Source organism: Nanorana parkeri, unplaced genomic scaffold (assembly GCF_000935625.1).
Source record: "Nanorana parkeri isolate BGI_ZX_2015 unplaced genomic scaffold, ASM93562v1 scaffold97, whole genome shotgun sequence".
Lineage (NCBI taxonomy): Eukaryota > Metazoa > Chordata > Amphibia > Anura > Dicroglossidae > Nanorana > Nanorana parkeri.
The window spans coordinates 418,957-441,934 of NW_017306365.1; the positions used below are offsets into that span (position 1 = coordinate 418,957).

Consider the following 22,978-nt stretch of genomic DNA (forward strand, 5'->3'; position numbering starts at 1 on the left):
AGCAAGCTGGGAGCGGTGGAAGTAAAAGAGAGAAAAAAAAAAAAAAGAGGGGGGGCAGGTGGGGGGGGGGGGGGGGGGGGGGCTTATATATGGGCTAAAGGGTATTGGGCTTTTAACCCTTTTTGTTCCTGTTACCTAGGGGAAATGGGAGCTAACCCATTTGTCAGCGCTGCCATGGATATGGCCAGGAAACTATTTTACAAGCTATGGATAACTTTATCAGTTTATATTGCATCAAGGCAGTCTTTCACCTCATACTAAACTGAAGCAAGACCTTTAAGGGAAAGTCCTTTTCTACACATAATTTAAATAAATTGATCTTACCTTTAATACAACGTTAACAACATGTGAATGTTTAAAACAAAAAAAAACATGTTTCTGTGTTTGCTCTATATGTTTACAAGTTCTGGTTCATCCTTTGCAGGGCATAATAGTGCTTTACAGCGCCTTCGCAAGTTTCTAAGAAAGCTGGTAAAGCTGGCCAAACACCTACAGGCTAAACGAGAAAGGTGTGCTGCTGTCAGAATATCTAAGGGCTTGTTCACATCGAAAGCAGTTCGTTCCAGAGCAGTAGCTGATGGAACGCACCGCGATCTTCCCCCTGCATTCTGGGGCAGAAGGGGCCGTGATGGTGCATTGAAATTCAATGGCAACTCTTCCACGCCCCCCCCGCCCGCAATGCGATCGGACACGTGGCAAAAACTTTGCCTGCGTTCCATTCCACCACAAACGATGGTTTGCGGTACAACGGAACGCAGGCAAAGTTTTGCCACGCGTCCGATCACACTGTGGGTGTGGGGCGTGGAAGCGGTGCCATTGAATTAAATGCACCGTCACGCCCCCTCCCGCCGAGAACGGAGGGGGAAGTTTTGTGAATGATCGCGGTGCGTTCCAGCAGCTGCCGCTCTGGAATGCACCGCTTTCGGTGTGAACCAGACCTAAACAGTGACTTCTGCTGATAGGCTACAGTCACTGTTTGGCCATAAATAAAATAAATACAAAACAGCAAGCTTGTAAAGATATGAAAGCTGCAAAACAACTAAAAATTAAGGTAAACACTGCAAAAATAACTTAAACATAACCTAAAATATGTGGTCTTTTGAAAATAATAAAACATGTGCTCATTGAAAACACACTACACTTTCCCTTTAAAGGTATTTCCAAGGAAAATGGCAATGATTGTTATTTGATTGAGGGTCTACTGTGTAGGGAAATTGAGAAGCTGTGGTTGGAGGTGATCCCTCTAACACAACATAACCTCATATCTGTACAGCACAGTGGTTTTCATAAAGCAGTATTGTATTTTATGTCTGAGCTGTTCTGTAGAGAAGGACTTACCTCTACAAAGCTATTAGTTATTAAATGCTGATACTTTAATTTCACCTTTGAATCTGTGATCAAATGCCTGTTAAAAAAAAAAAAAAAAATACCAGACAAAATTAGTACCAACCACAGAGAGCAGGATATCTTTTCCGCTCTTTTTCAGTGCAGCTGCTGCAAAAATGCTGTGCAAATGTCTACCATATCCCAGAGAAAATATGCATGTGCTTTCTAGACCAAGTAGTACCAAGAGGTTTACTGAGGCTGAAGAGCAGAGCAGGGTAGTGGACAAGAAAAAGGAAAGTTAAGGCAAAGGAAGGTATATTTTAACAAAACATTTTTAATACTGGAGCAGGGGTGTAGGGGCCTCCCGAGGCACACAAGGTTTACAGATTTTTTTAGAAGTACTGCTTTCCGTTAGAAGCACCTTGGTTTCTCTTATTATTATTACAGCTATAGGTGTTTGTAAAACTTTAAGCAAATGTGTAGAAATGACTGAAGAGTAGTTTGGTGGCTTAATTACCTTTTCAAATTTTGGTTCACCTACGCAGTGCACCAGCTTTCAAATAAAAATACATGCTTCTGCGGGAGACTATTACAAGCAGGCACACAGCTGCTGCTTGGACATGACTGCAGCTATTCAAGCAGTACATACAGCTAACTAGTGATGTGGATAAACAAAGGCATTCTCTTGGGGAAAGAACTATGAACAGTACTGCCCGTATAACTATTTAGGCTTCTTAATGCAATCAATGGACAGAGGTTTTAATGGGTAGAACAACCACAGTACAAAGCACTTAGGACACCAAACAATAAGATGCAATATGACTTTACTAAGTCAGCCAGGGATGATTGTGAGCAAGACTGAACCAAAATGTTTAATTAGTGCCCTGATTTTATCATGAAGAGAAAATGTAAGTTTAACACCTTGAATTAATCATATTGGTTATACAGTTTCCCTTTATCTGCTAATGTATTTTTCTGAAATAAAAAACATACAAATTTTAATCAACCATGTTCACATATGACTTAACCTCATTCAGTTCTAAAACTAGAATCACAAAATGCTGATTTTGTTAGAGGAGTATCTGTGCAACATCATCAGTTTATAACATATATAATAGCGTTTACAGCACTTACATTACTGTATTGTCATCAACTAATATGTCACAGCCATGAGCAGGGCAAGAAATGGTCTAAAATTAAAGGAAAAAAAAAAGAAACATAAAACTGCGTTGCTAAAAAGATAATGAACTAGTGAAAACATATTTGCATATATCAAACATTACTGACTGGAAAATGGAGACAAAAAAGCCAATTTCTGTACTGGATACTGCAGTATTGATTCCGCACTGTGCCTTTGTTTTACACTTTATTCATAAAATCCAGGCTGTGGTGTGGATTCTGCTGTGTCCACAGAGTATTCTATACATAATGCTCTAGAAAACACATTGTGACATACAGAGAGAACAGCCCAGTCACATGACAACCTCCTTTCCCATTGCATTTAATTAAATCAAAGGTGCTTTGCTTGTTTTGGAATCCAGAAGCAAGCAAAGTGCTAGGCACATTTGTAAATTACCTTGTTATTTAACAACAGCAGTATGGCCACTGTAAGGCCATACCACTGCTTTATTAAATCTCCCCAAAGTCAAGATAATATAAAGTGAACAAAATACAAGAAAGAGAATGAATACTGGTCCCAATATAAAACTATATTACCTGTCCCATTCCTTCCTCAATGATTTTGGTAGTTAGGTATTCACCCCAGCACTGCATGCAGAACTTGTGACCGCACTCAAGGCCTGTGAAATACTGCAGAAAACATGGAGAAATTATGGATGCATAAAATATGCTGCATATAAATAGAGAAATCTGACTCAATATAGAATAAGGCACACAGTTTAAAAAATGTGAGCCTACATACACTTGTGCTCATAAGTTTACATACCCTGGCAGAATTGATGATTTCCTGGCCATTTTTCAGAGAATATGAATGATAACACGAAAACCTTTGGCACTCATGGGGTAGTGTTTGGCTGAAGCAATTTATTATCAATCAACTGTGTTTACTCTTTTTCAAATCATAATGACAACAGAAACTACCCAAATGACCCTGATCAAAAGTTTACATACCCTGGTGATTTTGGCCTGATAACATGCACACAGGTTGACACAAAGGGGTGTGAATGGCTATTAAAGGGAACCATCCTCACCTGTGATCTGTTTGCATGTAATCAGTGTGTGTGTATAAAAGGCCAATGAGTTTCTGGCCTCCTGACAGACCCTTGCATCCTTCATCCAGTGCTGCACTGACGTGTCTGGATTCCCAGTCATGGGGAAAGCAAAAGAATTGTCAAAAAAACCCAAATAGTTTAAAACATTTCAAGGTGTCACTTTAACCCCTTCGTGACGGGAGACGTACACTGTACGTCCAGCCACAAAGGGACCAAATGACTTGTCACGTACATTGTACGTGACGAGTTATTTGCTGCATTAGAGGGCTGGTAACCGCTGAGAGTCAGCGGTTACCATTCATTAATGGATGCCTCACTATAGAGGCATTCATTAATGAAAGGGTTAACCTTTTTCAGACACCTGATACCTTAATATCAGGTGTCTGAGAGTCAAAGCAGAGCGGGCAAACATGCCGGCAAAAGCCAGCATTCTGACAGCTCGTGTAGATCTGGAGATATCTCTCTGATCGTATACTGGCTTTTTCTTTCACTTTCAGGGATACATAATGTATCTATTCCTGAAAGAAGAATGTTTCAGTTTTCTAATCGTTGTTGGAGCGTTCAGAAAACCTTTAGGCCCCGTTCCCACTGCCAATATATGCCAATCGCGCGTTTGTCGCGCGATTTGCATATTGCGCGACATCGCGAGATTTGCCGCGCGATTTGCATATCGCGCGACATCGCGAGATTTGCCGCGCGATATCGCGTTCAAGCTTGCATTGAGCAAGCTTGAATCGCGGCTAAATCCGCTCCAAAAAGGGTCCTGCTGTAGCGACACGCGACACACGACCCGCGACAGCAGGACCCTTTGCCCCATTGAAATGCATTGGAGCGCGATATCGCGCGGTAATTTGCCACGATATCGCGGGAATTACCGCGCGATAAATCGCTCAATGTGAACGGGGCTTTAGTGGCAGCTGAATCCTGAACTGCTGCAGGATCAGTGCCAGTAACTAATTATTGGCTGTTCTGAAGTTTGAAACAGCCTAATAACCAAAAATGTATTAATTTATCAAGCAGTAATAGTGAGATTAATTCACAATGACTGCTTGATATAATGAAATAAATAAAATTTGAAAAGTGTAAAAAAAATAAAAAAATAGTGAAAAAGTGTAAAGAAAAAAAAAAGTCTAAAAAAATAAAAAATAAAAAAGGACAAATAAATGTATTTATTGCATTTTTTTTTTTGCTGTGCTGGTTTTGTAAAAAATACTACAAATCAAAACTGGGGAAAAAAGTTTTTTTTACATTTTTTCTTCTTTTTTTAATATTTTATTTGTCCTAAGTGAGGTGTTAAACACACATATGTGATATAAATATGTAGCCCTATCTGTCCTCTAAAAAACAATATATAATATGTGTGGGTGCACTTTGTAAGAAAGTATATTAGTGACGTGGAAGAATCACACAGCAAAAATTTCAAAAGTGTGTCAGTCATTTACGAACAGAAACTAAAAACAAGCTCAGTCATGAAGGGGTTAAAGAGGAACTTTACCCATTTAATGTTTCTTAAACAGTCATTTAAAAAAGGAGAACAATGGGGTTAGGGCTTTTCCCCATAGTTCTCCTTAGGGTAACGGGAGGACACAAACTAGCGTCCTCCCGTCACCCTAAGCTCAGTATACCACGAGCTACAGCTCGCGGTATACTGAGACGCTGCAGCTGAAGCGGCTCCCGACAATTATGTCTGGATCCCCCCAGCTGTGTGAGTGACAGCTGGCTCTGCCTATCTGGAGGCAGAGCCAGCTGTACCCGCTCCCTCCCCCATCCGTTCCGCCAGTCAGCGCTGGAGGGTCGGAGCGGGGAGGGGGGAATCCAGCCCCACCCCTGTCATGGCAGAGAGCCGTGACGGGATCGAGAAGTGAGCGAACGCCGGTATGTGTTCGCTCACTTCCCGATCTACTGAGCCGACCTGTGACAGTCTCATTGTCACAGGTCGGCTAGAACTATGAGGTGAGTGAAAAGCACTCACCTCATAGTTCTCCTTTAAGTCATGCCAACTGTCAAGGTTGTCAGAGTACTTATAATCAGCTCTTAACATTCAAGCCCTCAAATGGCTGGTGCAGGGGCGTGGAATTCCTATCGCTCAACGCCCAGGACATGCATTTCCGGCCGTTTTTGTACATTTAGCCCTGCTTCAAGCAAGCAGAGCGAAATGTACAGTGAGGAGCCGCCACTCTGTCCCCGTCTCTACCAACCACCCCCGACGGTTATACTTAACTTTCGGCGAACAGTCCTTACCCTCCGCCAGTACGGGAGTACTATCTGTACCCCGTACTGCTGTCCAGCACAGTACTGCCCTATGCATTTTGAATTTCGCTCGCAAATTGGTCATTGTGGTCATGTGACCACAATGACCAATGAGATGCGCTATTTGGCACAGTCAAATACAGTTTTGACTAGGGATGCACTGATACAGAGTATTTGGGCGAGTACTTGTACTCACCCAAATGCTCTGATACCTTCCCCGATACCGGAACTTCTGGTCAGAGGAAGATTTCCTCTGACCAGCAGTGCCATAGGGGAACATGGAGCCAGCTTTCCGTGTAACCAGGAAGCTGGGTGGTGAGTAATGACCCGCCTCCCGGTTTCCCGATTGGCCGGGAAGGTGGTTTTCCGGCAAATCAGCATCGAGCCGGCTTCCCAGCCGTTCATTACCCGCCGCTGGGCTTCCTGATTGGCGGGGAAGTCGGCTCAATACTGATTGGCTGGGAGGCCAGTTTTCCGGCCAATCACAATCAAGCTGGCCAAACAAAATGGAGCCGGCTTCCCTGACAATCAGGAAGCCAGGTGGCATGTCATTACCCCCTGCCCGGCTTCCTGATTGCCCAGGAAGCCGGCTCCATGCCAGCAGAAGCACCCGTATGGGTACTCAGTATCGGCAAGTACCAAAAGCAAAAGATCGGTACTCATACTCCATAACTAAAAACTGGTATCGGTGCATCCCTACGTTTGATTACATTTTTTTTGTATTGGGACAAGCAGATTGCCATGAGGGACAAGCAGATTGTCATGAGGGACAAGTAGATTCAGCCCCCGCTTTAGCCCTTGGACAAGTAGTTTAAAAAAAAAAACTTTGAGTAATGCATTTTATATCACATGGCTTTCAGGCTCTGAACAATGTTAAAGTGATGAATAGTTACCACTAGTAAAAATGTTAATTGCCAAACTATTAAACAGTTAAACTGTTAAATTAGCCAGGAAGTTACTTCTCCATACAGGGCAGGCCTTAGGTCCTGTATGGACCACATCCCTCAGTGGCCCCACACCCAGTAACCACACCCATTCCCCCAATATCCGGACCATTTAAAAGACTCCCATTTTGTTAAGCCGCAGACAAAAATATATTAAAAAGTATGATAAAATAAAAAAAACTTTTATTCAAAAGGTATTAAACTTAAACTTGTAGGCACAATATAAGTATTCTTAATAAAACAACAGAAGGCAAACAATAAATGTCAAACTAAAATAGTCTATAAAAATAAAGTGTCAGGTTGTTATGCCAATCCCTTTTTTCAAGTAAGTGCATCTAGAAAAGTAACAAAAGAAAATAGAACACAAAACCCAGACTACTTGTAAAATGAATGAATTACTATTTGCTCGAATACACGAAAAATGTATTCGGGCACATAATTTGTTTGAGAATGTGCAGAGGCCATGTTGGCCACGGGCGTGTTCTGTGAATGTGTGCCACCATCTTGGAGGCGGGGAGCATGACGTTACATGACGCCATGCATGCGTGGCGTCAGGCGACGTCCCACGCCGATATAGGCACTGCCATCTTGGTGTATACCTAGATATACACCAAGATGGTGGCGCCCAACACGTGCAGTGTTATATGACGTCATGTGCCCTGCCTCCAGAACATGCCAAAGGCTGAATCCAAAATAGCATAGAGATGTGTTTTGTTTGATGAAACTAATGAAAAAGTTTTTAGTTTTCGTGCATATCATGTGAAATAGTGTGTGTGTCTGTGGGGAAATAATTTTTTGGGGGGGCTACGGAGAAATGTTAGTGGTCTAAACAGTCCCCTGACATTTCCCTTTTAAAATAGAAAAGAAATTGAGGACACAACGTCCTCAATTTCTTTTTCTGCAGCCTCAGCACTCAATGAATGGGAAGCACTCAGTACAGAGGCTTCCCATTCATTCAGACACTAATGATACTAAAATATTTACTATCAACAGTTTCTGAATGGGGAGGAGCCTCTGTACCGAGTGCTTCTCCTCACAGGAAATCTTGCTGTGGCTCCTGTCACAGTACATGGCCAACTTTATTCTGAAAGGAGACCAGCCGTGTATGGCCAGTTTGATTCAGAAAAGGAGGAAAAAGAGGAGTTCATTCAGATGCTTAGCCATTTGGTGGCACTTAGTCAATGGGGCTTTCAGCCAGAAAGGAAATGGACTGAAGACTCCATTGGCTGACTGTATCACTTCATTACTGCTCTAACAGTTTAGTTTGGGTCCTGCTTTCTTTTAGAGCTTTTCCTGGAAATTCCTTCTACCTGGAACCAGGTAATGCTGGAAGTTTGAGCAATTTATTTGTGCTATACATCCAATGTCAGCTCATGTGAATATGCTCAATCCATATCCCTTTGTGCTCATGCACAATAAATGATTTCAGAAACAGGATAATCAGCATATCACCGTTACAGCAAATAAAACGTTACTTTTATCTCTATTTCCACCTTAAGATCAATGAGGCAGCATGTGTAAAAGGAAAACACGCATTTAATACTTGCTGCCGCATTAATCTTAATGTGGAAATAAAAAGTAGAGACTGGGGATGTACCAATCTTCCTGCTGCTTTGATTTAGCATCTATTAATGTTTCCAAGCACTGATAAAAAGGGGGCTTGTTCTGGGGAACTAACACTGAGGTGGGGGGGCTGGTCTTGCAGCACCTATGAAAGGAGAAGGGGGAGTTTTCAGCGCACTTGTCTAGGGCCACATATACCGAGGGTGCAAGGTATAATGAGCTATGTTACTATAGCTGTGTATTGGTATTCACCACTTCCTGCCAAATATTGCAGTATAAAGCAACATTTTCCCTGCTCTGTTTGGGGCAAATATATAACTGACATTTTTTCCTCTTCAAACAGGTACCCATCTTTGGCCAACCAAAGAAATAATAAAAATAATTTGTCAGCTCAATGAGCTCATAATAAAAATTAAACATTTGTAACAAAATCCTACAATTCTCCTGCACTGCATGGCCTCTTATCTATAATAATGCAGGAATATATTTGATCACAATGTAACATGTTAGAACACATGACAATGCATCACAATCCTCTGCCATGCACACTGTTGCATGAATGTTATTTAAAAAAGTAAAAAAATCCAATCAAATCAAGCACTGGGATACAAAGTATCAATGCACTGTACTGCATGTGTACAACTCACCATGAGAACGCAACCCACCTAAGGCATACTGACCGTGCCAGCTGGAAGTGGTTCCATTCCACTGTATGCCTTATGTTGGTGGCAGGGATAGGGTTAAACCAAATTCGAAGTTGTTTTATAGCAACCATGTATTATGTTTAGTCCCTATTTCCTAATTTGCTGACATTCAGCACTAAATGTGTTGGCAATTTATAGCAGTAAATTCATAATAATCCACCTACTTACACGTTTGCTTGCAGTTGCCATCATCAAAGCAGTAAACATTCACAGAACATGTAAAACCATGTCACGTACATGCTGACTGCTTTTCACATTAATTGAAGTATACATAGAGACTCATAATTGACTGAAGGTAACACGTGGGTCAGGGAAATACAGTAGCTCAATCAATGACATTTCTTATATGGTTAAAAAGGGAATCCTTGCATAGCTCCCCATGAAAGATATGCAGGATAACTCACTGAATTTGGATAGTTCAAGTAGCAGATCTGACAGGGCATATCCTGGGCAGAGGAACGCGTATTCATGGGCCGTGTTCGTGACTTCTTACTAGGGTTAATGACATGACATTCTGAGAAGAGCTTCTCCAGGTTGCCATCAAAATACCTAGCAGAAGAGAAGAAAAACAAAGGTTTAGGTTCATGACACCTAAATGCAGAAAAAACTACAACACCACAAACCCATGTCATTTAAAGTGATAAAGTCAAAAGGTTTTTACACTATTTGAAATGCTGATTAATTAGGATGGATGCTACTACTTGATTTTTAAAAGTTTTAGTTTTCTGCAGATCAGCTGGTTTCCTGAGCACTGGTACAGTTTTCCTGTTGTAGAGTGGCTCCTTTTCCTTTGGCAAAATTCTATGGAGCCACCCTTTTGTTCTCTAGAAAGCTGCATGCTTCTCCACAAACACACAGGCACAGCAAGGCAAGACACTCCCCTATTCTCTGCGCCTTTCCCTCCCTTCAAGTTAGTAGATGGATAGCTACTGCAGACTGCTAAGTCCCTTGAGATCCTGTACAGGACAGGAAATTCAGGAAAGCCGAACTGAGAGAATTGGAGCCAGCTGTTTGGAAACATGCTGACGGTGAGAAATACTTTGAGAGTAATGTATATTTGTTTGCTCTGAATTTATTATTATAAAAAAGATTGAGCGTTTAATATTACTTAAAGAAAAGCACCTCAAGTTGAAGTATTTACATAATGATATGCTAAGCCTGTATTTGTTTGAAAATTCTTTGCCCCCACTGTGCTGAAAACACCATTGACAATATGGAGGCTGTGTTCAGCTGCTCCCCATCTGCGACATTAGCTAAAGTCCAGGCAAAGGCTGGGGAACACTGTATGTGGCGCTTCCCTGGAGCCTGGCTGTCAGCAGAGCTGGGAAAGAGTAGCAGTTGCGTGCATCTGGAATGTATCAAAAAGATTTTCAAACAACTATAGGCCAGCATATGCTTATGTATGTACTTTAAAACAGAGATGTTCATCTTAATAGGCATGGGTTGGTGACGGGGTCTCTTTAAAAGGACAATCACACTTATAGTTATCCCTTAAACCCTCTTTCCCAACTTCAGTGTAGTCCACAGGGTGTATCACTCACATGGAGTTCTATTCCAGGGATCTTCATTGTGTGCCCCTGTCCGGGACAGGCTTTGCTTGAAAACTGTGCAGGCCAGTCCTACCACACAGGCATGCTCCAGCACTTGTTTAGTACTCATGGCCTGGCCATGACTGTTTTAAATCAAAGGCTGTGCAGCACTGGTCATAATACAGTGTGAGGGATACACAGGAAAATATAACTATTTCACAGTAATAATTCTACAATACATCTGACTAAACCCCCAACACACACACACACACACACATTTCTAATACTGTACAATGTGACATGTTTAATTGTAAAACTTATAGCTTTTTGCAGTCAATAACTGCATACCTATACCCTATAAAAGGGAGGACAAATGAATATGGAATTCAAGAGCCAGTCTGGTTTTTTTTCTTAGGAGTTTTAAATTAGCGTCCACTAAAAAACACACACACACACACACACACACACACACACACACACACACACACACACTTAAACATTGTAGACAGTTTCATGTTTCAGTCTGACTTCAATAAAAATATCCCTTCTGTAACGAACATCTACAAACACCATTGTGTCTCCTGTGTACAAGCTGTACATACCAAACATTCATAAGGGACCATTTAGCTGTCTTGTCACCTTATACACACACAGGTCACACTGTTCAAGTCTCCGGGGTCCCTGTCTCAGACATGGGATTTAGAAAAAGAGATTGTTAGGTCTCTAGCGTTTTTCAGTTAATTTCCATGTTGATTAGACTGTTCAAGTCTCTTTAATCTTTGTAATGATCAAAACAAAATGCTGCAGCCCCACGTACTTACAGCATACCATGGTAGAAAGCAGTTATCTCATGTGTTAGTAGATCCAGACAGATGAGGCCTTACCTCTCCATTAGCTTCTCCTTGTCCCAGTTGAAATGACTCAAAAGTATTCTAGTGATAGTAGCAGGGTTCTGTGAACACAGTAAGCAGACACTTGTCATTTGTACACTATATACACCGCATTATTTTACAACCAATATCACATTAAACAAGCATCTGATTCAAGTTTCCTAGCATTTGCTCCTACACTAATTTTATTTTGCCACTTTAGGCCTTATGCACAGGGTGGTCAAAGCTGCAGTTGGGGATTTCTGCAAAAAGAACCTAGATTCTAGTGGCAGGAATCCCAGGGGTATACGTACGGATGTGGTCACTGTGCCCATTCAAAGTGAATGACAGGCTGATAGTAAGCGGCATCTGTCCGAATGTAATCAAATGTGGAACGATTACCTGCGGATCAGGATAGATGATTGTACCTGGACGCAGACAGTCTGTGTCCGGCGACAAAGATCCATCCAGAACCACACATATTTGTTCCCTGTACGATTACATTTAGACAGATGCGGACACCATCAACCTGTCATTCACTTGAATGCGCACAGTGGCTGCATCAGTACAGACACAATCATGTAAATGGACATTAAAAAAATATCTAAGCAAATTTTTTTATGTTAAAATTACCTTGGGTTTAAAAACTAAAATATAAAACATTCAGACGCATATTTATGAAAAAATTATTTGCTATTATAGGACAATGAAGAAGTACTGGTAAGGTATGTTTAAGACACAATCATGTAAATGGACATTAAAAAAATATCTAAGCAAATTTTTTTATGTTAAAATTACCTTGGGTTTAAAAACTAAAATATAAAACATTCAGACGCATATTTATGAAAAAATTATTTGCTATTATAGGACAATGAAGAAGTACTGGTAAGGTATGTTTAGAAACAATCTTATTGAAATGATAAAACACAGAAAGCCCCCTAAATCTACAGCCATCTCTACAAGGAGGCAGCAAGTGTAGAACCACCCAGTATTCTAGGATTCTTGTAGACATTCACTAGCAGTGATTATTCTAATAAATTACTGTCATGTATTCTTTACATCCCCCCTCAAACAACCTTCTTAGGCATCCTGTTGACAACAAGTCCTCCGTTTCGGTCTTTAATATTTTGGAACTTTTACACATGCAATCTGTTTTTAAAAAATGCCAGTGACATTTCTTTGGTACGTGATATGCCAAACCCAAATTGTAGGGCAAAGCTATAAGCACAAATATGTAGAAACGCACAGCAGACACTCCCAGCACCATGTAGATGTAGCAACAGAACAATCTATGTCCAACTATCTATGCTACACTGATGTGAAAAAAGTATCTGATCTTTTAGTGTATAGGGAACGTATAACGGATTTTGAAATGTAAACTTAAAACTTTTTTAGTTTAGGATGGAGCAGGGAACAGTTGGTAACAATTTTTAAAAGACTCATTCGCACTAGAAATCTCACAAATTCCTGTGAGACTCATGTGATCTGCGGCAGGCAGTTGTCGTACTATACAATGACAACTGCCACAGCTATTCACAGTCCACTGTGTAATCACAGATCCTGCAAATACCTGCTGACAATCGCACCTCGGCGCAAACCGTTTGCAGGCATTGGCAGCATATGTGCTGCAGCAGCAGTCGCCGCATCTGCATGTACTGGCAGCTGTCATTGTATTGTACATCGCCTCCGGCCCATAGCAGAGCATGAGTCTCATGGAGGAATTTGTGATGTGATCAGCCCCATCTGCAAGTGAAAATAAGGCCTTACTGGAAAATCCAACATTTTTAAATAGTCATCGAAAAAGGAGCAGAGGTGAAATCTTCCACTGACACCTGTTCTGGTGAGTTTAGCCATTCCATACCTTATCCCAAAAATGTTTTGGCTTTACTGGCATAAGGGCTTATTCACATTGGTGCAGAGGTCTGTGTCCCATGAAAAATATGTCTGAATTTCTGGGCTGTGGGAGCCACAGGTGTTGTGTACAGCTGGTCTGTATAAATCTATGACAGGCCGCAGCCATATGGTGGTAAACGCTGCTCGAAAACTATACTTGTGTACAGAGACGGATGTACACCCCTTGACACGGACCCACATCAAGGGGCATACAAACCAATACTAGTGACACTTTACTCTTTTCGGCTTTATTCATACATTACAGTAGCAAATTACAAAGAAAACTAAAAAGGAGACAGATATTTTCATAGCAATGTACATTTAATATTGTATACATGAGGAAAAACTATTTTCTGACTATAAACGGATTATATAAAACATGTAATTCAATCATCTATCTAATGAGCATTCTAAGGTGATGGTACAAAACAAAATCTGACCAGCCATTTTCAGCCAGATTGGGTGACTCACTCATGTCGGTGGAAAGATCCAAACTCGCCTCCTACCTTCTACATTGCTCTGAACAGAACAATGAGTATAGCAGAATGTTCCTGGTTCATGGATTTCTTGGGTCTTGCCTACAGAGTCTATAGAATCCTAGGGTATAGTAAAGTTGCTAAGTTTTTTTTTTTTTGCTTCATACGCTAGCAATAGTAGCTAGACTTGGGAACTTACCCGGGGACCAGTGAAAAGGAGTCTATGAGAAGTTCAGGGCATCTACATAACCAGACAGCTCATTATTAAAACACTTAGGTTTCTTCTGCAGAAATTTACTGAAACATAGGCAACACCTTAAAACATTGTTCTACATAAGGGGTCTCAAACTCAATTCCCTCGGGGGCGACTCGACACAATTTTTTTCTCCAATGGGGGCCGCTTGCCAAATGTCATACTTTAAAATAAAATTTAACTATATCCGGTATGGTTAGGAATCAACTATCCCCGGACGCATCGATTGTGCATCCAGTGAGTGTGTTTTCTAACCGCATGTAGTAATATCACATACCATAACATGCGGTGTGCAGGAGTTTACATTCAGCTGCTATCACCTGATCATTAACTTGAACGGGTGACAGCTGCCGCTTGTAAACATCAAACACAAACCACCATGTGAAATGTAATACAGAGCCCCTATCCTGCTTACCTATTTGCAGGGAGGAGGCTGTGTGAGTAGGCACGATCCTCGGTGATTGATTAGTGAGGTCTGCAGCAGATCTTACCAATCACCGAGTGCCGACACAGAAGCAGCTCTGCGGTCTGCATTCGACAGATGCAGACCGTGGAGCTTCTCCCACAAGTCGGGTACGCAGTCAGTGACAGCATTCCTGACTCGTGAGCTGGCCCGCGGGTCGGTACTTTGAGACCACTGTTCTACATAAGATAGCTATGTGATTGCATTAGATAATATGGTTAAAAGTTGTGCAGGCTGGTTAGATTATTGTAGCTTCATATTGCCTCATTTAAGTTACTGATAACCTTTTGCCCAGAAGAAAAACTAGTTACAATGCCCATTATCAAACAGCTATAGAGCACAGATAGATATTTATACACAGGGCAGGATGAATGTGAAGTTGTCAGGGCTTTGTTTTGTTTATAATGTCTGCTTTACTATGGTTAATCATTGTATATCTAATATAACTATAGCCCAGCATTCCCAGACTATGAAGAGAATTTATTGATACACCTTGCGGTGCAACAGACAGCTTCACTAAAAGTATAAATGGTTATAAACATGAATATGACAAATATCAGCCAAAGTTATTGTTATAATCTTTTCTCAGGGACACACAACTGTATTAAAGAAAACTATTGTGTTTAACCACTTCAGAATCGGCATGTTAACCCCCTTAAAACATGGAGCGTGGTAATGGTACAGCAAATACATTAAATGTACAGGTCATACACAGAAGGAAGCGGAGGTTAATGTACAGGTCACATACAGTGGGAGGATAGAAATAAGGGCTTATTGTACAGATAAGGGGCTAATACACAGCTCAGAGCAGAGACAGAATGGAGATGACATACTAAGGGGGTGAAAGGGTTAGTAAGAAAAAAAGGTCACATTGTTATTTTGTGTGGCTACAGCAGCTTGTTTTCACCAGGAACTAGTGAAATGAATGACCTATTCCCTGTATTAGTTCATTTAGGGCCCGTTCACACCAGCTGCAGGGCGTTCCGGGCCGATTCTGGCCAGAACGCACTGCCTCGCATTGCGGCCGGCTCACTTTTTAGTGGGGCAGGAGGGGGCGTGGCGGGCCATTGAAGTGAATGGCACCTTAGCCACGCCCTCCAGCCGCAATGCGATCGCCTGCACGGGATCACAAGGCACACCAATTCATTTTTCGTTGCCCTTGTGGTAAGATCGGTTGAAAAATGGGTCATAATGCAACACAACGGATTCGGTGTGAATGGGCCTCAAACTTTTTTTCACATGAATGAAGATCATACACTTTGCCCAGCAGAGTATTTCTTTACATTTTTCCAAACACCTGACGCCAGCCTTCTCAGCACTGCTTCCCTGAACTCCCCGTCTAGTTCAAGACCACAAGAGACAGTGCAGTCTCCAGCAGTTGCTAGCTCCTAGCTTGGAGAAGGGAAGAGGGATGAGGGGGAGCAAGGAGGGCAGTGGTTTGCCTGCTGTGTCTGTGTGTTTATGGAGACACGCACAGCTTTCCATGGAGTGGCTCCATAGGAACCTGCAAGGGAAAGGAGACACCCGGAAACAGGATATCAGAGCCAGTGCTCAGGAGAGCAGCTGATTCTGCATGAAACAAACTTTTAAACATCACGGAGCAGCATCCATTGTAGGTGATTTTAACAGCATTCTAAGTAGTTTAAAAACTTCATGACTTTAAAATCACTTTAATTTCTTGATTGCTGTTCTATATTTTGATTAATGGATTTGATATACAGGTTTGAAAATGTTCCTTCTAGTGGTAATCTGTATATCACAATATGTGGTTAGCATTTGCTGCTAAATGACCACTAAAAATAGTTCAATTAGCCTAAGGGTGCTCATATAGGACATGGCAGAATGGCTTGAAAGGTGAAGAGTACCTACCCGTCGTCCAATATCTATAACCAATTTAAAATTAAAAAGACATTTAAGACCAGCTGCAACTGCTCAGAACACGGGAATTTATCAAAACTGGAGCAGACAATCTGGAGCAGTTGCCTGGGGCAACCAATCCGCTTCTAGCTTTCATTTTCAAACCTTAACTGGACAAACTGAAGAGAGAAGCCGATTGGTTGACATGGACAACTGCTCCAGTTTTGATAAATTCCCGCACACTATATTTACTAACAAAACTGTACAAGGACTATAGTTTCTCTCCAGCCTATGACTCAGTACTAAAATATCTATTTGTGCAGATGAACATATTTTGATTACATGGAGATGTGAAAAAGCAAAGTGAGTGAGCTTGGAAACACACATTATGGCTGGTGTTGCGGTGCCTTTGTTCCGCTCTCTCCATACAAGTCTATGGTAATACAAAGTCAACTGAAGGAGGTCAATGCAGGTCAGCTGCACCCGCAATGAATTATAAATGATTTTGACACATGCTGTATTTGCCCATTAAAGTCCAACAACACAAACCCTTAGAAGAAAGCACAGATGGACAGGTAACCAGTTGGAATTTAAAGATCTTGAATGTGATACCCAACTCATCTGAGGGACCATATATGATATTTTATTATTGACCCTATGGATAACAGTATAAACATATGGGACCTGCTTTCCACACAAGTCAATGGGAATGCAAATGCAACTTGAAGCTGTTTAGGAGGTCAAATGCAAGTAAGGAGAACGATAGAAAGAGGTCAGAAGCACCTCTGTTGGACCTTAGAAGCATCTCAAGATAGTCTCAAAAGCTGAATGCACCTGAAAGCGCACTTCATTTGTCTATCTAATGATGCCCTAAGCAGCACTAAGAGCACAAGCAGTGCAGAGCTGTGAACAAGTATCCAGGAACAAACACAATGCAGTACTGTATCAATTTCATTTTGTTACTAAGCCCTCGTTTACAACTGAGCGATTTGTTGCGCATTTCCCAAAGTGTGACAATGCTCAACATGAAGATTCCCAACTGTCCATTCACAGTGACCTGAGCACCTTGCTGCCGCTTGTATGAAAAACTTCATGAGCTTTTTTTTTCTCTAGGTAGAATTGCATATTTTTGGTTCCATGGACTTCAACCAGTCTCCTCGTACTACTGTGTTTCCCCGAAAATAAGACAGTGTCCTATTTATTTTTTTTTCACGAAAAAAGACACTAGGTCTTATTCTCGGGGGATGTCTTACCTGACAATCTTAGGTCTGTGAGCAAAATGGAGAATTTCACAAGAACCTCTATAACCCCAGTGATGGCCATTACATGAGCCATGGCAAACAAGGGCCTGGAAATAGACTGGGTGTGAAGTATTCCTGGACTGGGAAGACACAGCACAGACCACCACACAGAAAAACCAAGAAGCAGAAGGACGTTGATGGCATACAATGTCACAGATGATATTGCTTTCCATTGGCCAAAACAAAAAACACCTAAAGATTAAAAATAAAAGCTTTGAAATCGTCTGAAAACAGTCACGCTCAAGTGTGAATGGGAGCTAATGTTTGTGGTTTATATAAACGTCTCCAGTAGTACTATACATACTGAAGATTTCTGCCTTCATTATTACATACACAGTAACAGAAGAAAAATCCCTATCACAATTACCAGGTAATGAAAGTTCCCTTAATAGTACTAGTTAATCCCTAGGTAAAGTGTACATGAAGCCAAAAACTTGCTAGTTTACGACAGAGTGCCAAAGAACTACAACTGTCGGGTTCCTACTGTTATTTGGGGCTTTGTTTACAGATTTACCCTCACTTCCTGTCCTGGTGACCACGATTTCATGGGACAGGAAGTGAAAGAATATCTGCAACTGTGAGAGAAACAGAAATACAAATCTGACAGGGATTCTTTACTAAAGAAGAGCATTTTTCAATTTGGTCTGTGTTGCGGTTGGAGCGTTCCCCGAACTTGCTATCTCTTATGAACTCCAGCTATTTTCCTACCATAAGTCCAGCCTTTGCTCTCAGCCACCTTAAGCTTTTCCTGCTTCTCCTGATGCATTCTCCATATTACATTTAAAAATGCAGCAGAGGGAAAGGAATCACGGCAGTCCCTGAGAGGTATAAGAGGCCATTATGTGGGTTAACTCACTAGCATCTACCACAGAAAGAAACTTAAATGAGACTTGAAGTAAATCTAAATTCTATCACCAAAACCTCTAAAAACTAGAACATGTTCATGCTATTCCAAAAGCAGGTTTAAAACACTTAAACTTGCAGCTTTCATTAAAATAACACCTTGTGATCCTGCAATGAAGATCCTTGTGCGGGCAAGTTCTGCTACGGCTTGACAACTGTCCCACTGTTGGGCTCCTATGTTGTCACCCTGTCCCATTATCCCTGATAGAGTTGACAAGCAGTTATGCCAACACACACTGAGCTGACATGGTCCAGCGGTGTCACTATCAGTAAACCAGCCCATGGCAATGATGGTAGCTGACACTGGAAAGAGAGCATGTCTACAGGAAGTGGTTTTAAATATATACTGGAGGAGAAAAGCAGCACTGAGATGGAAAAAGTATAAACAGTATAATGGGATAAACATTGAAACTGCCAATTGTTTATAATACAACGTGCTTTCACAAACTGTCATTCAGTTAGTGTTTACGTCTACTTTAACCGGCTTTTGTGTGGATTGGGCCATAAAGTAAACTTGTTGCAAGAGATTTATGAAGGCTTTTATTGTTGATCTCCTGAACATTTTAGTTGTATGGCTGATATACTGATTCTTTGCCAAACACTTTCTTAGCAAGTGACCCAAACCAAGTCTGCCATGTGTGTAGCCTGGACGCACAGACTTCTATCTTCTCGAAACAAAGCTAATATGAATAATATTACATACATGCAGGTAAACGCACAGTTTGAAGTTTACCATTCATGCATTAATATGCATTTAGCGATGTCCTCTGAACACATATAAATACAAATTTGTAAATGCCATTGTGCATTAAAGGAGAACTATGAGGTGTGTTTTTCACTCACCTCATAGTTCTAGCCGACCTGTGACAATGAGACTGTCACAGGTCGGCTCAGTAGATTGGGAAGGGAGCGAACACATACCGGCGTTCGCTCACTTCTCGATCCTTTCACAGCAGAGAACCGTGACAGGGGAGGGGCTGGATTCCCCCCTCCCCACTCCGATCCTCCAGCGCTGACTGGCGGAACGGACGGGGAGGGGGCGGGTACAGCTGGCTCTGCCTCTAGATAGGCAGAGCTAGCTGTTACTCACGCAGCTGGGCAGATCCAGAAATAATTGCTGTAGCTCGCGGTATACTGAGCTTAGGGTAACGGGAGGACACTAGTTTGTGTCCTCCCGTTACCCTAAGGAGAACTGTGGGGAAAAGCTCTAACCCCATAGTTCTCCTTTATGCCTAAAGGGAGGGGGGTCAGCATGGCAGCTGGGCAACTAGCATTTTCAGAAGAGATCAGCAATCTCAGCTTTAGAAACAGTTTAATAAGTTTCCCTTAAAAATCCAGAAATCACAGCATAAAAAAAAAAAAAAAGAGGACATGTCTAAGCAGAAATCAGCACCAATCATCAGAATCATCAGTATTATTGAAAAAAAAAATGAAGGCTTTCTGACAAGCATGTAGTCATTAACATGAAATAAAAATTTCTTATAATACAATGAAAACACACAGGTATGAGGGCTAGTCAGTAATATTAGTATGAAAATATTAATTCAACTTTATATTTATACACAAGTTTATTTATTGAAGCAGTTGCTTGGAGTTAAACAACTTGACCTGAGAGCTTTCATCAAGCTGGCCATAAACTGGTAGAATTCCAGCTGAGTCCTGTGGAGCGGGTGAAATTAAAGCCAAAGGTGGCACTGCCAGAAAGTTCTTCTGGGTGACCCAGGAACATGGCAAATTAGTTCAGGATGGAGAACGTCTGTTCTCTGGTCTTCTCAGTATAAACATTGAGACAGGAGAGCTCTACTCGCAGCCTCCCCATCCTTCCATAAAGGGAACCTGTCACCTCCAAATGCCATCACACAGGGGCTTGTTAGCTCCTGTGTGATAATAAACTTAAAGTGAAAAAAATAAAATACAAAATTTGAAAAAGTAAAAAACTAAATAATTTAAAAAGTAAATACAAATTAAATAAAAAAAGTGATTAAAAAAAGTTTAAAAAGTAAATTAAAAGATAATAGGATTAATACAAATTTTAAAAAGGTAATAAATAAACGTAAATAGAAACTTATAAATTAAAACCAACCCCACTGCCCCCACCATCTGCATGTGAATAAACGTATGCGTAGGAGATTGTGTGTGTACGCTGAGTGCTGCCCCCATTCCACTGTTTGCCATATTGTGGCAGCAGCGCTCTCTAATACACACAATGTGCATTAAAGTGTAAGTTCACTTTACCAAGTAATTTGAGAAAATGGAATTAACCGCTTAAATCTGGCCCCCTGTCCCTGCTGCTATACTTACCGTATATACTCGAGTATAAGCCGAGTTTTTCAGCCCATTTTTTGCGCTGAAAAGTGCCTCCCTCGGCTTATACTGGAGTCAGCGTCTCCGTGGTCAGGTTTCTTCTTACTTACCTCGCCGAGCGTCGCGTCACTGCTGCTCCGGTGGGCGGCGCTCCGAGCGGGGTCATCTGGCAGTCTCCGGGTCCTAATTTAGGTGGCCGGAGACTGCCAGATATATACGGTACTTACTTTTGGCGAACAGTCCTTCCCCTCCGCTGGTACAGGTGTACTATCTGTACCCCATACTGCCATCCAGTACTGCCCTGTGCCATGTATTCTGAATTTCACTTGCAAATTACCATTGTTAAATACAGTTTTGGTTAAGATTATTTTTTTTTATCACGACAAGTATGTAGATTGACGTGAGGGACAAGTAGATTTTTTTTTTTTACATTTCCACACTCCTGTACACACACACACACACACATTTCTTTAGCTTCTACATTTGGTGGCTGAAAGGTTAACTAGGACATTTAGCGACATAAGTGATCCTTGCTTCTCTGGTTTCAAGGACACAGTGTACACAAGTCAGACACCTGACACGGCAATGGGAATGCAATTCAGTATGCACCTCTCAGGTAAAAAAGGGTAGAACCTAACTGGCCAGTGCTTCCCCTTTGTGTAACACAGGAAATCTCTGGATTTGCATTCCACACCTATAAATGGTTCTTCGTGCTGTAGAAAAAGATACAAATATGGCTACAATCACATTTCTACATTTACTTCTTATCCGTTACTAATGTTCAGTAGCATGAGCTACTATTTTGAGTAGCATTTTAAACTTCCCTTTTACATTGTAAACCCTTAAAGTATATCTAAACCTAAAATAAAATGTAAAAAAATTTAAATTTTGCAGCTTACGAGTCTTGAGATGTGGAAGCTGCATTCGTTTTCTTTTCCCCCTTTATTTTCACCTGGTGATCCCACCAGTAACACTTCCTGTCCTAGTGTGACTATGCTCATTCACTGTACTGTGTGTGGAGTAGCGGCATTATTACTCTGAGCAAGCGGCCTTCATTTGGACTACAGAACTCCTCCCCTTATTTGCAGAAAATAAGCACGAGTTATGTGACCCACAAACTGGGCAGGGCTGATAACTGATTGAGCTATTAAGTGCAGCACAGGAAGAGTGTACAAAAGTTACAAGCTCAATGGATTTCTGGCAGGTTCAACAGGTAATTTGTTTTGCAATTATTGAACAGATATAACACTTTTATGGAATATTTAACAGACAAAAAAGGAAAGAAAGAGAATTTAAATGTTTAGGTGTTTAAACACACCTTAAAGTGGACCGTTACCCCCTTTCACATCAGTGTGCAGCTATGCATGCCGATATAAAATTATCTTACATTCATTAAACATATTTTGCTTTTATTTACAATTATTTTTTTCAACTTCCTGTTCCTTTTAGAGATTAGTGATGTAGCCCATTCCTAACAAATGCATCCTGGGAAGGTTACATCAGCAGTGCATTGCTGGGAAATCTCATCTGTAAATAACAAAATCTCACGAGATCTCAAGGAAAGGCATTTTTCCCCCGACATGATGTGCACGATCACATGTACCAGAATTCCAGGAAGTAAAAGGGAGGTAGGTGGATTATCTGCCCTTAGTGAAAATGGCCACCGTGAGAAGAATGGGGAGGAAAAGAAAATTATATACAAGTGTCTGTTTGTAGATTGTCATTACTAAACATTTCTAAAGGTGCCTTTGTTGTCATTTTTAAGCTAATGGAAAAGTTCCTGTTTAAGCCAGCCAAAATATATTCAGATACCGTTATGAACAGTAAGAGCCCAGTATCATTTTACTATGCCTATATTGTCCATTTAACTATAAGCCACATGAGACTGATGGTCAAAGGGTTTTAGGGGGTGGAATCTATCCTAAAATAACAAGTGCACTGCAAAATACACAACCCAATGGATATTACATCAAAGGAGGTCAAATAAATGATAGCTAAAGTAGGTACCTTTTAATTCCCTGAGCGTATTATTGCTACATTAGTACTAAATGAATTCATGCAGGCTGTATTAGAGTAACCGCAGTAAACTTGTAATAGTGGTAACTACTAGTA

At 41.2% G+C, this 22,978-nt stretch overlaps 1 protein-coding gene across 1 annotated transcript in view; it reads right to left on the bottom strand.

Moving 5' to 3' along the window:
• The window catches only part of ARIH1 (ariadne RBR E3 ubiquitin protein ligase 1), a 54,570-nt gene that overhangs the window by 11,979 nt on the left and 19,613 nt on the right, over positions 1 to 22,978 (bottom strand). Inside the window, exons 2-6 of the mRNA XM_018552805.1 lie at positions 11,432 to 11,499; positions 9,423 to 9,567; positions 3,043 to 3,135; positions 2,461 to 2,516; positions 1,339 to 1,405 (exon numbers count right to left, since the gene is read on the bottom strand). Of these exons, the coding sequence (XP_018408307.1) occupies positions 1,339 to 1,405; positions 2,461 to 2,516; positions 3,043 to 3,135; positions 9,423 to 9,567; positions 11,432 to 11,499 (429 nt within the window). The remainder of the gene's footprint in view (positions 1 to 1,338; positions 1,406 to 2,460; positions 2,517 to 3,042; positions 3,136 to 9,422; positions 9,568 to 11,431; positions 11,500 to 22,978) is intronic.